This window comes from Carcharhinus amblyrhynchos, chromosome 12 (assembly GCF_965287045.1).
Source record: "Carcharhinus amblyrhynchos chromosome 12, sCarAmb.v2.hapA, whole genome shotgun sequence".
In the NCBI taxonomy this organism is placed as follows: domain Eukaryota; kingdom Metazoa; phylum Chordata; class Chondrichthyes; order Carcharhiniformes; family Carcharhinidae; genus Carcharhinus; species Carcharhinus amblyrhynchos.
This window is the reverse complement of record NC_137335.1, coordinates 78865955-78880743: the sequence shown is the minus strand read 5'-3', so window position 1 is coordinate 78880743 and position 14789 is coordinate 78865955. Positions and strand designations below refer to the sequence as shown.

Below are 14789 nucleotides of genomic sequence, written 5' to 3'. Positions count from 1 at the left end.
GCCTACCTTACATTAAGTTGATCTCTTTCTATACCCTAGGTATGCCTGTAACACTTCATTCTGCACACTCTCCTTTCCTTCTCCATGAAGGGTATGTTTTGTCTGTATAGCACGCAAGGAACAATACTTTTCACTGTACACTAATACATATGATAATAATAAATCAAATCAAATCAAATCAAAAAATCAAGTTAACTAAATGCTGCTCTACCTTATTCCAGTTTCCTAAAGTTTTTTTTAAGTTTCACAAGTAGTTTTACATTAACACTGCAATGAAGTTATTGTGAAAATCCCCTAGTCGCTGCTGTCTGGCACCTGTTCAGGTATACTGAGGGAAAATTTAGCATGGCCAATGCACCTAATCTGCACATCTTTGGACCGTGGAAGGAAATCGGAGCACCTGGAGGAAACCCATTCAGATACAGGGAGAACATGCAGACTCCACACAGACAGCAACCCAAGCCAGGAATCGAACCCAGGTCTCTGGCACTGTGAGGCAGCAGCGCCAACCACTGTGTCACTGTGCCACCCTATCTTACTCACCAGTAAGGAATACTAACACCAGGTTAATGAGTAAACAAGTATTCTCACAGAAAATGCTGGGTATACTCAGCACGTCTGGCAGCATCCGTGGAGAGAGAAATAAAGTTGTAGAAAAGTCATACAGATATGGGCGGCACAGTAGCATGGTGGTTAGCACTGCTGCTTCATAGCTCTAAGGACCTGGGTTCGATTCCTGGCTTGGGTCACTGTCTGTGTGGAGTTTGCACATTCTCCCTGTGTCTGCATGGGTTTCCTCTGGGTGCTCCGGTTTCCTGCCACAGTCCAAAGATGTTCAGTTTAGGTTGATTGGCCACGCTAAAACTTGCCCTTGGTGTCCTGAAGTGCATAGGTTAGAGGGATTGGTGGGTAGATATGGGGTTGGGGCCTGGGTGGGATTGTGGTCGGTGCAGACTCGATGGGCCGAATGGCCTCTTTCAGCGCTGTAGGATTTTTTATGACTCAGAACTTCAACAACAGCAAAGTACAGCACAGCAACAGGCCCTTTGGCCCTCCAAGCCTCATGATGCCCAAACCGAACTAAAAAAAAACTTCTGCCCTTGTTCAGTCCATATCCCTCTGCTCCCTCCCTATTCATGTACCCATCCAGAAGCCCCTTAAGTGTTACTAATGTGTCTGCTTCCACCACCTCCGCTGCTGGCGCGTTCTAGACACCCACCACTCTCTGCACGAAAAGCTCCCCCCGCATATCTCCCTTAAACTTTCCCCACTCTCACCTTGACCCTGTGCCCCCTTGTAATTGATCCTTCCACCCTGAGAAAAAGCCTCTATCCACCCAGTCTATGCCACACATAATTTTGTAGAACTCTGTTAATTCTGTTTCCCTCCCCACAGAAGCTGCAAGACTGGCTGAGTTTTTCCAGCATTTTATGTTTTTATTTTAGATTTCCAGCATCCACAATATTTTGCTTTTAAATAATACAGTCTGGGAAAATCTTACCTTTTAATTCATGGTTGTTTTGTTTTATTTTGCTTCAAGCTCTCATGTTGATAATAAATAGGGTGAAATTGTTTTAAATCATAACCAGTTTTATTCCGCAATATAGAAAAATAAATCAGGTAAAAAGTACGATTTGCTTACTTCTTTGGTAGGGACTTACATACATTGAATCAAAGAATGGTTACAGCACAGAAGGAGCTCATTTGGCCCATCATGCCTGGTCTCTGCAAGGTCAGCTCAGTTAGCCCTCTGCCTTTCTTCCTAGCCCAGCATTTTCTTCCAGGTAGATGGGCAGGCGATGGCCCAGTGGTATTATCACTAGACTATTAATCCAGAAGCTCAGCTAATGGCCTGGAGACCTGTGTTCAAATCTCGCCATGGCACATGGTGGAATTTGAATTCAATAAAAAAAAATCTGGAATTAAGAATCTACTGATGACCCATGAAACCATTGTCGGAAAAACCCATCTAGATCACAAATGTCCTTGAAGGGAGGAAATCTGCCGTTCTTACTTGATCTGGCCTACATGTAACTCCAGAGCAACAGCAATGTGGTTGACTCCCAAACTGTGCTCTGAAATGGCCAAGAAGCTTCACAAGGGCAACTAGGGATGGGCAATAGATGCTGGACAGGCAGCGACGCCCATGTCTCACAAACAAATTTTTAAAAAGCCACAATTGAATCGGCTTCCACCGTGTTCTCTGGCAGCTGTGTTAAGATGATCCGTTGCCATCTTGCCATGGAGATTGTCACAAATTATCAAGAACTTTACCTACCTCTCTCTCAAAATCCAGCATCAGAAATGGGCCCCTCCACAGTCACCCATAAAGGAATGGTGACGAACTAAACTCAGTGGCATCTGAGAGAGTTCTCTTCATCGTACGTCCTCTGTCTGACCTACACCCAGGAACAAAGACGCATTCTCTATTCTGACAAACCCGCCCTTGAAGACATTCAAGATGAACAATAAGCTACAACAGTATTGCACAACACCTTCAGGGCAATCTGGCAGGAATGGTTGTTCCTGTCAACAGCACAGCGATGCAATTTAATGGCTAGTCCGATACATAACCACTTATGCTGGAATACACTCAGCTTCTATGTAGAGGGTGAACAGATATTATTCTGATTGGTCTCAAACATACCGCTTCAGACGGTTGTTTATATCTTAGCCCAACACTTTTTAACGCTTTCTCACTTTAAACTGCATGCAGGATTTCAGTTTTCAAGAATATTTTCTTCCTCTCTGTGGTCTGATGAAATCTGGTTACCTCTGGAGGTGTACGGCAGGTTACAAGTTCTGTGTACTTTTTCATCTCGCGCTTGGGGTGAATGGGATCAAGGGTTATGGGGAGAAAGTAGGATTAGGCTATTGAGTTGGATGATCAGCCATGATCGTAATGAATGGTGGAGCAGGCTCGAAGGGCCAAATGGCCTCCTCCTGCTCCTATCTTCTATGTTTCAATGCTTGTATAACTCAGTAATATTTCAATTGAATAAAATGCCAGATCGTTCTGCCCCTATTTCTCTAATTTGCCTGAAAATCGACACCTTTTCTTACTGACCTTCAACCGTCCCTTTGCAAAACACCACACCTTTGATCGTGGAGCTATTTCTTGGTTTGGGGGGTGGGGGCGTGGCTGGAGAGGTTGAAAAATGTGTCAGTTTCGCACTGAGTGACTAGGATTGGAACGCCTGAGAGTGTGGCAGAGGTCAGTTCAATCACGGTTTTCAATGACATCTGGAATAAGTGCGACAGAGAAAGGGCAGCAGAGTGGGACTGGTGAGTTACTGTTGCAGAGAACCTGAAGGGCCAAATGGCCTCATTCTGTGCTGTAGCCACCCGCTACAGCACAGAATGATTTTGATTTGATTTGATTATTGTCACATGTACAGTGAAAAAAGTATTGTTTCTTGTGCGCTATACAGACAAAGCATACCGTTCATAGAGTACATGGGGAGAAGGAAAGGAGAGGGTGCAGAATGTAGTGTTACAGTGATAGCTAGGGTTTAGCGAGAGATAGTATAAGGTAGGTCCATTCAAAAGTTTGATGGAAGAAACTAATTTTGAGTTGGTTAGTACATGATCTCAGACCTTTGTTCTAGAGAGCTATTCTCGGTAAACGCATCTAATTGCTGGCACATGATTTTCTAATTTTATGTAATGACTGTAATATTACCTCTAGTTGACCTGCGAATATATCGAAGAGCAATTATGCATTGATTGACCTCAGGATGCTCTTTCTTTTGTCAATAAAGTCTCATATCCTTAAAGGAGCAGGCGAGATTAGAGGCAATTCTTCTCTCGGATCAGATTACCATTATTTGCGACATGACAGTGAGTATCGCCTATAACGCAGCATATCCTCTGATTCACTGTAAACATTAGTAGCTACATTGCAAATGTACAGATGATCTAGCCTGGAGAACATTCCCCACGCACAAAAGGTTCAGTTGGATATTGATGTGTAACACAGGCTGCATCCTCAATACTGAAACCTTCTTCCAGGATTCTTGCAGTTTATTAGTTTAGTTTATTAATTTATTAGCCACAAGTAAAGCTTGCATTAACACTGCAATTAAGTTACTGTGAAGTTCCCCCAATCGTCACAGTCCAGCGCCTGTTCGGGTCAATGCACCTAACCAGCACGTCTTTCAGACTGTGGAAGGAAACCGGAGCACCTGGAGGAAACCCACGCAGTTACGGGGACAACATGCAAACTCCACACAGACAGGGACCCAAGCCGGGAATCGAACCTTTAGCAGCAAGGGCCAGGTGATTATGGTGATCTCAGGGTCCCTGGTGCTGTGAAACAGCAGCACTAATCACTCTGCTACCATGCTGCCCCGCCCCAGTACGCAATACCCCCTATTCAAACATAGAAAATAGGTAGAGCAGGCCACTCGGCCCTTCCTTCACCACCATTCAATATGATCATGGCTGATCACGCACTTTCAATATCCTACTCCCACTTACTCTCCATACCCGCCGATCCCTTCAGCCGCAAGGGCCACGTCCAGCTCTCTCTTGAACATATTTAACATACCATATCCGTACAGGTGTTGATGTTGAAGAAGGATGCGTCTTCATGCGTACTCTAATGATCTATGGATATGATATGGATATAGGTAGGGATGTGATCGGTGCAACTTGTGGGCCGAAGGGCCTGTTTGTGCTGTAGTGTTCTACGTTCTATCTCATCAATATAACGTACAGGTAAACTAATCACACAGAATTTGTGTAAACTGCGAGGATTCACTGCACAGAAATAAATCCCTGTGTCTGTGTGAGTTTGCTCCAGATGCTCCGGTTTCCTCCCACAGTCCAAAGATGTGCAGTTTAGGTGGATTGGCCATGTTAAATTATCCCTTAGTGTCCCAAGATGGATGGGTTAGGGGAATTAATGGGGTAAATATATGGGGTTTCGGGGATAGGGCCTGGGTAAGATGCTCTGTCGGAAAGTCTGAGATCACCACGGCCACGTGGTGCTTGCGGCTAAAGGGTTCAAGGGGAACGGAGAGAAAGCTGGAGTGGGACACTGAGAGTGCATGACCAGCTGTGGTCAAATTGAATGGTACAGTGAGAAGTCTCACAACACCAAGTTAAAGTCCAACAGGTTTATTTGGTTGTATGAGCTTTCAGGGGGCTGCTCCTTCATCAGGTTCTGTGCCTACCCCAATCCAATGCCGGCCTCTCTACAAATTGAATGGTAGTACAGACTTGAGGGGCCAAATGGCCTACTCCTGAGGTGAACCTGGGGAATTCTCTCGCACAGAGGGTTGTGGGGGTCAAGTCATTGAATACGGTTAAGAAGGAAATGGATAAGTTCTTGGGGCAGAATTTTCCCTTCCCACCTGCCACGGGAATCATGGAAAGGAAAGGAAAAAGGAAAGTTTATTTATTAGTCACGAGTAAGGCTTATATTAACACTGCAATGAAGTTACTGTAAAATTACATTACATAAAAATGATAGCGGGTGGGACAGAAAATTCGGCAAACCACGCAAAGGTCTGCTGACCTCGGGTGGGAATTTCTGACCTTGAGTCGAGTGTGGCCGGAAAATCCCATTCTAAATGTATCAAGGGGTTTGGGGAGAGTGTGCTGGAATATGGCATTGACATAGAGGATCAACTATGGTCATATTGAATGGTGGAGCAGGCTCGAAGGGCCGAATGGCTGACTCCGACTCCTATTTTCTATATCTCTATGAATGCCACTGCTCTGCTCTCTGTGACATATTACATAGAATTAACAACAGAGAAATAGGCTAATCGGCCCAACTAGTCTACGCTATGTTTATGCCCCACTCTAGCCTTCCCCCTTCCTACTTAATTTCATGCTATCAGTGCATTATCCTTCTATTCTTTCCTCCTCCATATAAGAGCCTCCCCTTCCACGTATCCGTGCTCTTTTCCCAGATATGCCCGCAGCTCCGTAAAAATATTGAAATATTGAAGCCTCTTGCACAGCGTACTTCTCTTTGAGAAGATTGGCAAAGCAATCTGCAGGATTTGCAGAAAAAAAACCTGCTGTTAACCACAGCGGGAATTAACCTTGTTGTTTAGCATTTTCAAAAAAAGATAGGAACCCGACAATTTCAAGAATTAATATCTTGTTGGAAGGATAGGCCGTTTGCTTCTATGAATTTGATGTTTTTGCAAGTCTGGCAAACACATTTAGATATTCTGCTGACTGAATGAGTTTAGTGTCTGCTGATTAGGCACCAGTTACATTCTCTGTCAATTCAGGCTACATGTCTTCCTGATAGAAATGCTCCATAGTTAATGTTACACTGTGCTGATGTACGCAGCATCGGCATCAGGCAGGCAGAGCTGAATTCTGAGCTATCCCACCAACAGGATGAGGAGAAATTTCTTCAGCCAGAGAGCAGTCAGCCTGTGGAATTCACTACCACAGGAAGTAGTTCAGGCCAAAACACTGAATGTTTTCAAGAGGTAGTTAGATGTAGTACTTGGGTGAAGGGGATCAAAGGATTATGGTGGGGAGGGGGGGAAGGCAAGATCAGGAGTTGGATGATTAGTCATGATCGTAATGAATGGTGGAGCAGGCTCGAAGGGCCAAATGGCCTTCTCCTCCTCCTATTTTCTATGTTTCGATGCCTTGACTACTATACAGCACCTGCTCTCTCCTGGCCCAATGCCAAACAAGCCCATCTATGATTTCCATCTCCCAACGTACAAGTTTCAACATTGGGCCTCCAATTTTGGTATCATCTGCAAACTTACTAGCCATGCCTACTAAATTCTCATCCAAATCATTAATATAAATGACAAATAACAGTGGACCCAGCACTGATCCCTGAGGCACACCACTGGTCACAGGCCTCCAGTTTGAAAAACAACCCTCTACACCCACCCTGTGTCTTCTGTCATCAAGCCAATTTTGTATCCATTTAGCTATCTCACCCTGGATCCTGTGAGATTTACCTTATGCAGCAATCTACCATGTGGTATTGTGCCAAAAGCCTTGTAAAATCCATTCAAACAACATCAACTGCACTTCCCTCATCTACCTTTTTGGTCACCCCTTCAAAAAACTCAATCAAATTTGTGAGACATGATTTTGCACTCACAAAGCTATGCTGACTGTCCCGAATCAGTCCTTGCGTCTCTAAATGCCTGTAGATCCTGTCTCTCGAAATACTTTCTAACAACTTACCCACTATAGATGTGAGGCTCATTGGCCTGTAGTTCCCAGGCTTTTCCCTGCAGCCCTTCTTAAACAAAGGCACAACATTTGCCACTCTCCAATCTTCAGGCACCTTACCCGTGACTATCGATGATTCAACTTTTCAGCTAGGGGACCTGCAATTTCCTTCCTGGCCTCCCACTGTGTCCTGGGATACACTTCATCAGATCCCAGGGATTTATCTACCTTGATGCGCTTTAAGAGTTCCTGCACCTCCTTCTTTGTTATATGTACGGTCCTCAAGATATCACTATTTATTTCCCCAACTTCCCTAACATCCATGCTTTTCTCAAATCAGTGAATACTGATGAGAAATATTCATTTAGGATCTTACTCATCCCTTGTGGATCTGCACATAGATGATCTTGTTGATACTTAAGCAGTCATAGAATCACAGAAACCCTACAGTACAGGAAGAGGCCTATCGAGTCTGCACCGACCACAATCCCACCCAGGCCCTACCCCTATATCCCTATATATTTTACCCACTAATCCCTCTAACCTATGCATCTCAGGACTCTAAGGGGTAATTTTAGCATGGCCAATCAACTTAACCCACACATCTTTGGACTGTGGAAGGAAACCCGAGCACCCGGAGAAACCCACGCAAACATAAGAACATAAGAACATGTGCAAACTCCACACAGACAGTGACCCAAGCTGGGAATTGAACTCGGGTCCCTGGAGCTGTGAACCAGCAGTGCTAACCATTGTGCTACCATGCCGCCCAACCCTCTAAAACCACCCTCTGTCTTCTCTTCTAAGTCCTACTCTCTCCCTAGTTACTCTTTTGCCCTTTATGTATTTGTAGAAGTTCTTTGGATTCTCCTTTGCCTTATCTACCAACAATCTTGTGAGCCCTTTTTTCCCTCCTGGTTTCTCTCTTAACTCTACTCCTACGCCCCCTATACTCTTCAAGGGATCCACTTGATCCCAGCTGCCTCTGCATGCCATGAGCCTCCTTCGCCTTCTTGACAAGGGCCTCAATATCCCGAGTCATCCAGGGTTCCCTACTTCTACTAGACTTACCCTGCATTTTAAGAGGAATGTTCTTAACCTGAACGCTGGTTAACCCACTTTTGAAAGCCTTCCACTTACCAGATGTCCCTTTGCCTTCCCTCAGACTCCCCCAATTAACTTTGGAAGTTCCTACCTGATACCATCAAAATTGGCCTTGCCCCAATTTAGAATTTTAACTTTTGAGCCAGACCCAACATTCTCCATAAACCTAATAGAATTATGGTCACTGGTCCCAAAGTGATCCCTCACTAACACTTCTGTCACCTGCCCTTCCTTATTTCCCAAGAGGAGGTCAGGATTTGCCCCCTCTCTAGTCGGGCCATCCACATACTGAATGAAAAATCCCTCCTGAATACACTCAACAAATTTCTCTCCATCCAAGCCTCTAATACTATGGCTGTCTCAGTCAATGTTAGGAAAGTTAAAATCCCCTACTATTACCAAGCTATTTTTCTTGGAGCTGTCTGTAATCTCCTTGCATATTTGCTCCTCAATTTCCCGTCGACTATTTGGGCGTCTATAGTACAACTCTATCAAAGTGATTTCCCCTTTCTTATTTCTCAGTTCAACCCATATAGACTCAATGGCTGAACCCTCGGATATATCCCCCCTCAGTACTGCTGTGATGTTTTCCTTAATCAAAAGTGCAACTCCCCCTCCTCTCTTACCTCCTGTTCTATCTTTTCTATGGCATCTGTATCCTGGAACATTGAGCTGCCTGTCCTGTCCTTTCCTTGGCCATGTTTCAGTAATCGCTATAATATCCCAGTCCCACGTACCCATCCATGCCCTGGGTTCATCTGCCTTGCATTGAAATAAATGCAGTTTAATCTGGACTTCCCTTGCTCTCTGTCTTGCTTTGGCCTCATCTGTCTGGTACTAGGATTACTGACACTGCCTTTACTGTTTAATGTGTTGGTGTAAAGAACATTTTAGTTTTTGTTATATCAACTATTCAAGGTCTGTTAAAGAACAGGAGCGGTGCAGCTTAAAAAGGAAATGCTACTGCTTTGAAGGGCCAGGCTGTACTTTCGGTACAAAATACATTTCTTGTGGAGGTCATAATGACAAATATAAATGAAATTGTCAACTTATGGAGCCACAGCTGGCCAGAGACCTGAGCTTTTTAGCGAGATACTTCACTGCCTGAAGCAATTAGCTCAGCTTAAATTGCAATTCAGTCAGTCCAATTCTCCAGTGTAAATATGAGGTGTCTGGTGATTAAATCAGTATATAAAGTGCCACCTCTCTAGCAGGCAGCCTTAGAAATTAAGCAAGATTGGCACATCCTTGGGGAAATGAGTTAATATGTTGATTTTAATTGGTGGGGGCAGGATTACAGCTTAATGGTGGCCATATTTTGATTTATTATTGTCACATGCATTGGGACACAATGAAATGTAGTGTTTCTTGCACCCTATACAGACAAAACATACCATTCATAGAATACATAGGGAAGAAGGAAAGATGGTGCAGAATGTAGTCTTATAGTCATAGCTAAGGTGTAGAAAAAGATCAGTTTAATTTAAAATAGGTCTGTTCCAAGTGTTACAGGGAGTGGGATAGCTTGATCTTGGGTTTGGACATAGCTCGGCCCAACATTGAGGGCCGAAGGGCCTGTACTGTTCTACGTTCTAAGTCTGATGGCAGTAGGGAAGAAGCTGTTCTTGACTTGGTTGGTATGTACTCTCAGGCTTATCTTGCTCCCAACGGAAGAAGGTGGAAGGAGGTATGTCCAGGGTGCAATGGGATCCTTGATTATGCTCAATGCTTTTCTGAGGCAGTGGGAAATGTAGACAATCAGATGGGAGGCTGGTTTGCGTGATGGACGAGGCTACATTCACAACCCTTTGTAATTTCTTGCAGTCTTGGTCAGAGGAGGAGCCATTCCGAGCTGTGATACATTCAGAAAGGATGGTGCACAGGTAAAAATTGGTGAGGGTCATAGCAGACATGTTGAATTTCCTATATTAATATCCCCGAATGTCATTGCAGTTGTTCCATTTTCCCACATGAACCGTATCTCAGTGAGACCATTACATTTCAGGCTGCCTTATGAGGCCAACTGTGAACCTGAGCTGTTAGTGGCCAAACTCATTCTAACCAAGGTCCATAAACACCATAGAGAGACATGATTCCTCTGGGCTCAGGAATGGAGGTCAAAAACAGATGGTCACAAAACACGTTGGGAGAACATTATCATCAATTTATTCTGATGATTTATTATTGAGGTTTGCATGTGCAACACTGTCAATAATAAAAAACTATGGGTAGGTTTTAAAAATTCAGATCAGTTCATGAAAAATATTTTAAAATTCCACACAATTCTCTGTTTCTGTACAAACACATGGGGACATATTGGGTCCGGTTGTAAAAAAGACAGTCAAAATAATATAAAATGCAATTTTAAGTTATATAATCTAACACCATAAATCATATCAAATTTGTCTATTTTCATTCTTAGTTTGTCCATTCTGTCAATTGGGGCTAAACGGATTACTCTACAGAGAGCCAGTACGGGCTCAATGGAGTTAGTGGGCTGAATGGCTTTCTTGGCCTGTAATAACTGTGGGCGAAATCTTCCTGTCCCACTCACCAGGGGATTCGTAGCGGGTGGGACATGAATGGTGCAAAGGTCCACTGACCATGGGGTGGGATTTGCTAGAATAAGGGCGTGTGTGGCTGGAAAGTCCCACCCAAAGACTCTGATTGCCAATGCTTGAACCTCAACTAATTTGAGAAAAGTAAAAACAGGTACGAAAATGACTGGCTTTGCATTATGGAATCTTGATAAAATTCCAACATAATGATCTTAAACAAGAAATATCATATATTTTGTCACAAGCAAATTTTTTTTTTCTCTCTGCTCAAACCAAGGGACATTAATGCTGCGAACTGGAACATTATTTGGTTTTTCGTCTTTTAAGTATCAAGATCCAGCAATCCAAGATCCGGTAAGATTAAATTTTGTCTAAGTACATTTTCATTTGCCTTAATCCCAAACTCTAAATGAATCCCCTGATACTTTGGAGACATTTTCATTTTCTACCCCAGTCAGGGATTGGTTAGCTCAGTTGGCTAGATGACTAGAGTTGATGCAGAACGCTACCTTTGGCATGGGTTCAATTTTCATACTGACTGTGGTGCATCATGAAGGCCCTTCAAGCTCCATATAACCAATTGTTTCCCTCTATGGTCCTTTCTGGACTATGGCTAATTACCTCACCCCAGCCAATGCTACAGCCTTGTTGTCAGACTGCTAACCTAGCAACAGTCCTGTACTGCAAGAACACTCCATTAAGAGTTTGACTGAGATGACCCCAAACTCATTTCACATATCGTCCTTACAGTAAATGGATTTTCATCCTGGCAGCCTGGGCTGGATCCAAACCTCACTCCGCAAGCTGAAAGTACTGAGCATTAACCCACTGTGCCACCTAATCCCACAAGGACTACTTTGAGAAATTAAATAGTCATAAAGAATAACGAACACCATAAATTTGGTCTCACTTTTGCTCAGCGAGGAAGTATAGAAGACGATCTTGAGATAACAGGTTGGGAGCAGCTTCTGGGCTGGTAAGTGATAAGGAGCTGAATTAACACCAGTGAAGATGAACCATCCAGACAAAAGGCCTTCATCGGAGAGTGAAGATAAGTGAATTTGTCCACACAGCTACCCCCTCTGAACCTTAAACCTGCAGCGTGCTCCATAACAGTGACTATACGCTACACATCAAAGTGATGTGCAATGGAGAGATTCGCAGACACAATAGAATACAAGAGCAGGGATGTACTTCTGAGGCTGTACAAGACTCTGGCCAGGCCCTACTTGTACAGTGAGTAGTTTTGGAGCCCATATCTAAAGAAAGATGTACTGGCCTTGGAAAGGGTCCAGAGGAGGTTCACAAGAATGATCTCTGCAATGGAGAGCTTGTTGTATGAGGAACGGTTGGGGACTCTGGGTCTTATTGGAGTTTAGAAGGATGGGGGGGGTGGTATCTTGTTGAAACTTACAGGATTAAGCGAGGCTGGATAAAGTGGATGTGGAGAAGATGTTTCCATGAGTAGGAAAAACTAGAACCAGAGGGCACAACCTCAGACTAAAGGGATGATCTTTTAAAACAGAGATGAGGAAGAATTTCTTCAGCCAGTGGTGAACCTGTGGAACTCTTTGCCGCAGAAGGATGTGGAGGCCAGGTCATTGAGTGTGCTTAAGACAGAGATAGATAGGCTCTTGACTGATAAGGGGATCAGTGGTTATGGGGAAAAGCCAGGAGAATGGGGATGAGAAAAACATCAGCTGTGATCGAATGGCAGAGCATATTCGATGGGCCGAGTGGTGTAATTCTGCTATTATGTCTTATAGTCTAATAACGCCAGTTTCTTTCCAAGACATTATATTTTGGATACAACGCGTGCAGCTGAAGGCGTGAGCCAAGGAAAATCATCATTACTCTGTAGAATAGTGATGCTCCTCTGGTGATCATTTATAACACAACTAAGTATTTACAATATAAAAGCAGATCATTCAGCTCAACTTATTTATTCCAGTGCTTACTCTGCATGAGCCTCCTCCCACTCCCTTCAGCTAACCCAGTAACAAATCCTTCCATTCCTTTCTACCCCACATGTTTATCTAGCTTTACCTTCATCATCGTCTATACTATTTGTCTCAACTACACTGTGATACTGGCAAATTAAACCTTCGAACCACTCTGTGGATAAAAAAATTTCTTCCAATTCCCTATTGGATTATCAACTAACTTATATTTATGACGCCTAGTTCTTGTTTTGCCTCCAAGTGGAAATATCTTCTCAATGTCTACCTGATCAAACCCTTCCATAATCTTGGAGATCTATGAACGCCTCTCAAAATATCTGTTTGTCCTTCAGTCTTCTCTTGCTGGGAAAAGAGGTGGTTCAATCTTTCCTGAGAGGTACAATATCTCTGTTTCTGTAATGCTTGAGTAAATCTTTCTTGGATCTTCTCCAGTGCCTCTGTGCCATTTTATAAAATGACATCCCAAGACATCACAGTACTGTAAGTGCCGTTTAACCAACATTCTTTACAAGTACAAAATAACTGTGCTGCCTTTCCATTGTATTCCTCTAGAAATAAGGTATAAACTTCTGCAAAAAAGCTGATAATCAGATAAACTTTGTGGATAAATATGTTAAAATATTAGATTAATAGTTACCTCCTTTGTGCACTGGGCTGATTTATAACAAGCAGGATTCTGACAGTGAGACTTACTCAAAAGATAATAAGGGCAGCAATTGTTGTGCAAGTCCAGTTCACAACTTGGTCTCAAAAACATCATATTGGAGAGAAACTATTTCCTCTGGAAGGAGCGCCCAGAACAAGGGGACATAGCTGGGCGCTCAGCCTTTGAAAAATGCCAGGAAGCACCTTTCCACACAATGCTGGTGGAAATCTGAAACTCTTCTCTCAAAGACCTGAAGTAAGACAATCCAAAAAACTGAGATTGATGGATGTGTGTTAGGCAGGGATGTTAAAGGGGGTAAGTGGTGAAACATCAGCTATGAAGGAAATAACTGGTGGAACAAACTGGAGGGGCTGAATGGCTCCTCCAGTCCCTATGTTGCTGTCCAGAAGGAAATGATGTTGTAAAAAATATTTTTATTCGGACATAAACATTAAAATGGCACAAGAAATCCAATCATTTGGCTTTGTAGAGCCAAGGCAGTCCATGCCTTCAGCGGTCACTGGCTCCAGTCAATCTTGCAGGAGCACTTGATTTTCACCAGATTATCTAAGGATTTGTAGACATCCTCCTTAGATGCTTGCTCCTAGCAGCACAGCGTTACTGTTTTATAAGTGACAAAACACATGTTAACAAGAAGCAATCTCTTTAATTTTCACTTTTGTGCAGTCGCTGTTTCTGGTCCCACACCTTGCTTCATCAGCTGCTGCCGTGTGTACTCCCACATGAGCAAAGCTCCACTAACATGGACATTGAGTGATCGGATGATACCACACTGTGGGATTTCCACACACACATCAAGGTGCTGGATCAAATTGGCTGGAATTCCCTCTCGTTCATTCCTGGGGAGATAAAATTGAACATGTAAGCCCTGGAAAAATAAATCAATGGAATTTTTCAAAATGCTAATCCAAAAACAGAGAGTGAAAGTCTTGAAGCAGCAGACAGGAATCCTACAGGTTAACTATCACAAGTTAAAATACCAATTCCCATAGTTCTAAAGTGTGATTTTTAGATTTGAAAATCACGCTGAAATATTTACTGTCTGAAGAAATACTTAATTTCATTCCCTGCAAACATTTGATTTGATGAACAAGATGCAATCTTGACATCTAAAAAATAATTCATTCATGGGCTGTGTGCATCACTGGGGAGAGTTGCCTTTGAGAAGATGGCGCTGAGCCACTTTCTTGAACCATTACAGTCCATGTGCTGTACGTACACCCCCAATGCTGTTAGGGAGGGGTTTTGACTGAGTGATAGTGAAAGAATGCAGATATTGTTTCATCACAAGATGCCACATAGCCCCCTGACAAAGGGCCAAGATCAAGC

At 43.3% G+C, this 14789-nt stretch overlaps 1 protein-coding gene across 1 annotated transcript in view; it reads right to left on the bottom strand.

The window, feature by feature from the left end:
• Positions 1 to 10426: 10426 nt before the first annotated feature.
• Positions 10427 to 14789, bottom strand: part of tarbp1 (TAR (HIV-1) RNA binding protein 1) — a 162806-nt gene continuing 158443 nt past the window's right edge. The window contains exon 30 of the mRNA XM_080200799.1: positions 10427 to 14299. Within this exon, the coding sequence (XP_080056925.1) occupies positions 14113 to 14299 (187 nt within the window). The 3' untranslated portion in view covers positions 10427 to 14112. The remainder of the gene's footprint in view (positions 14300 to 14789) is intronic.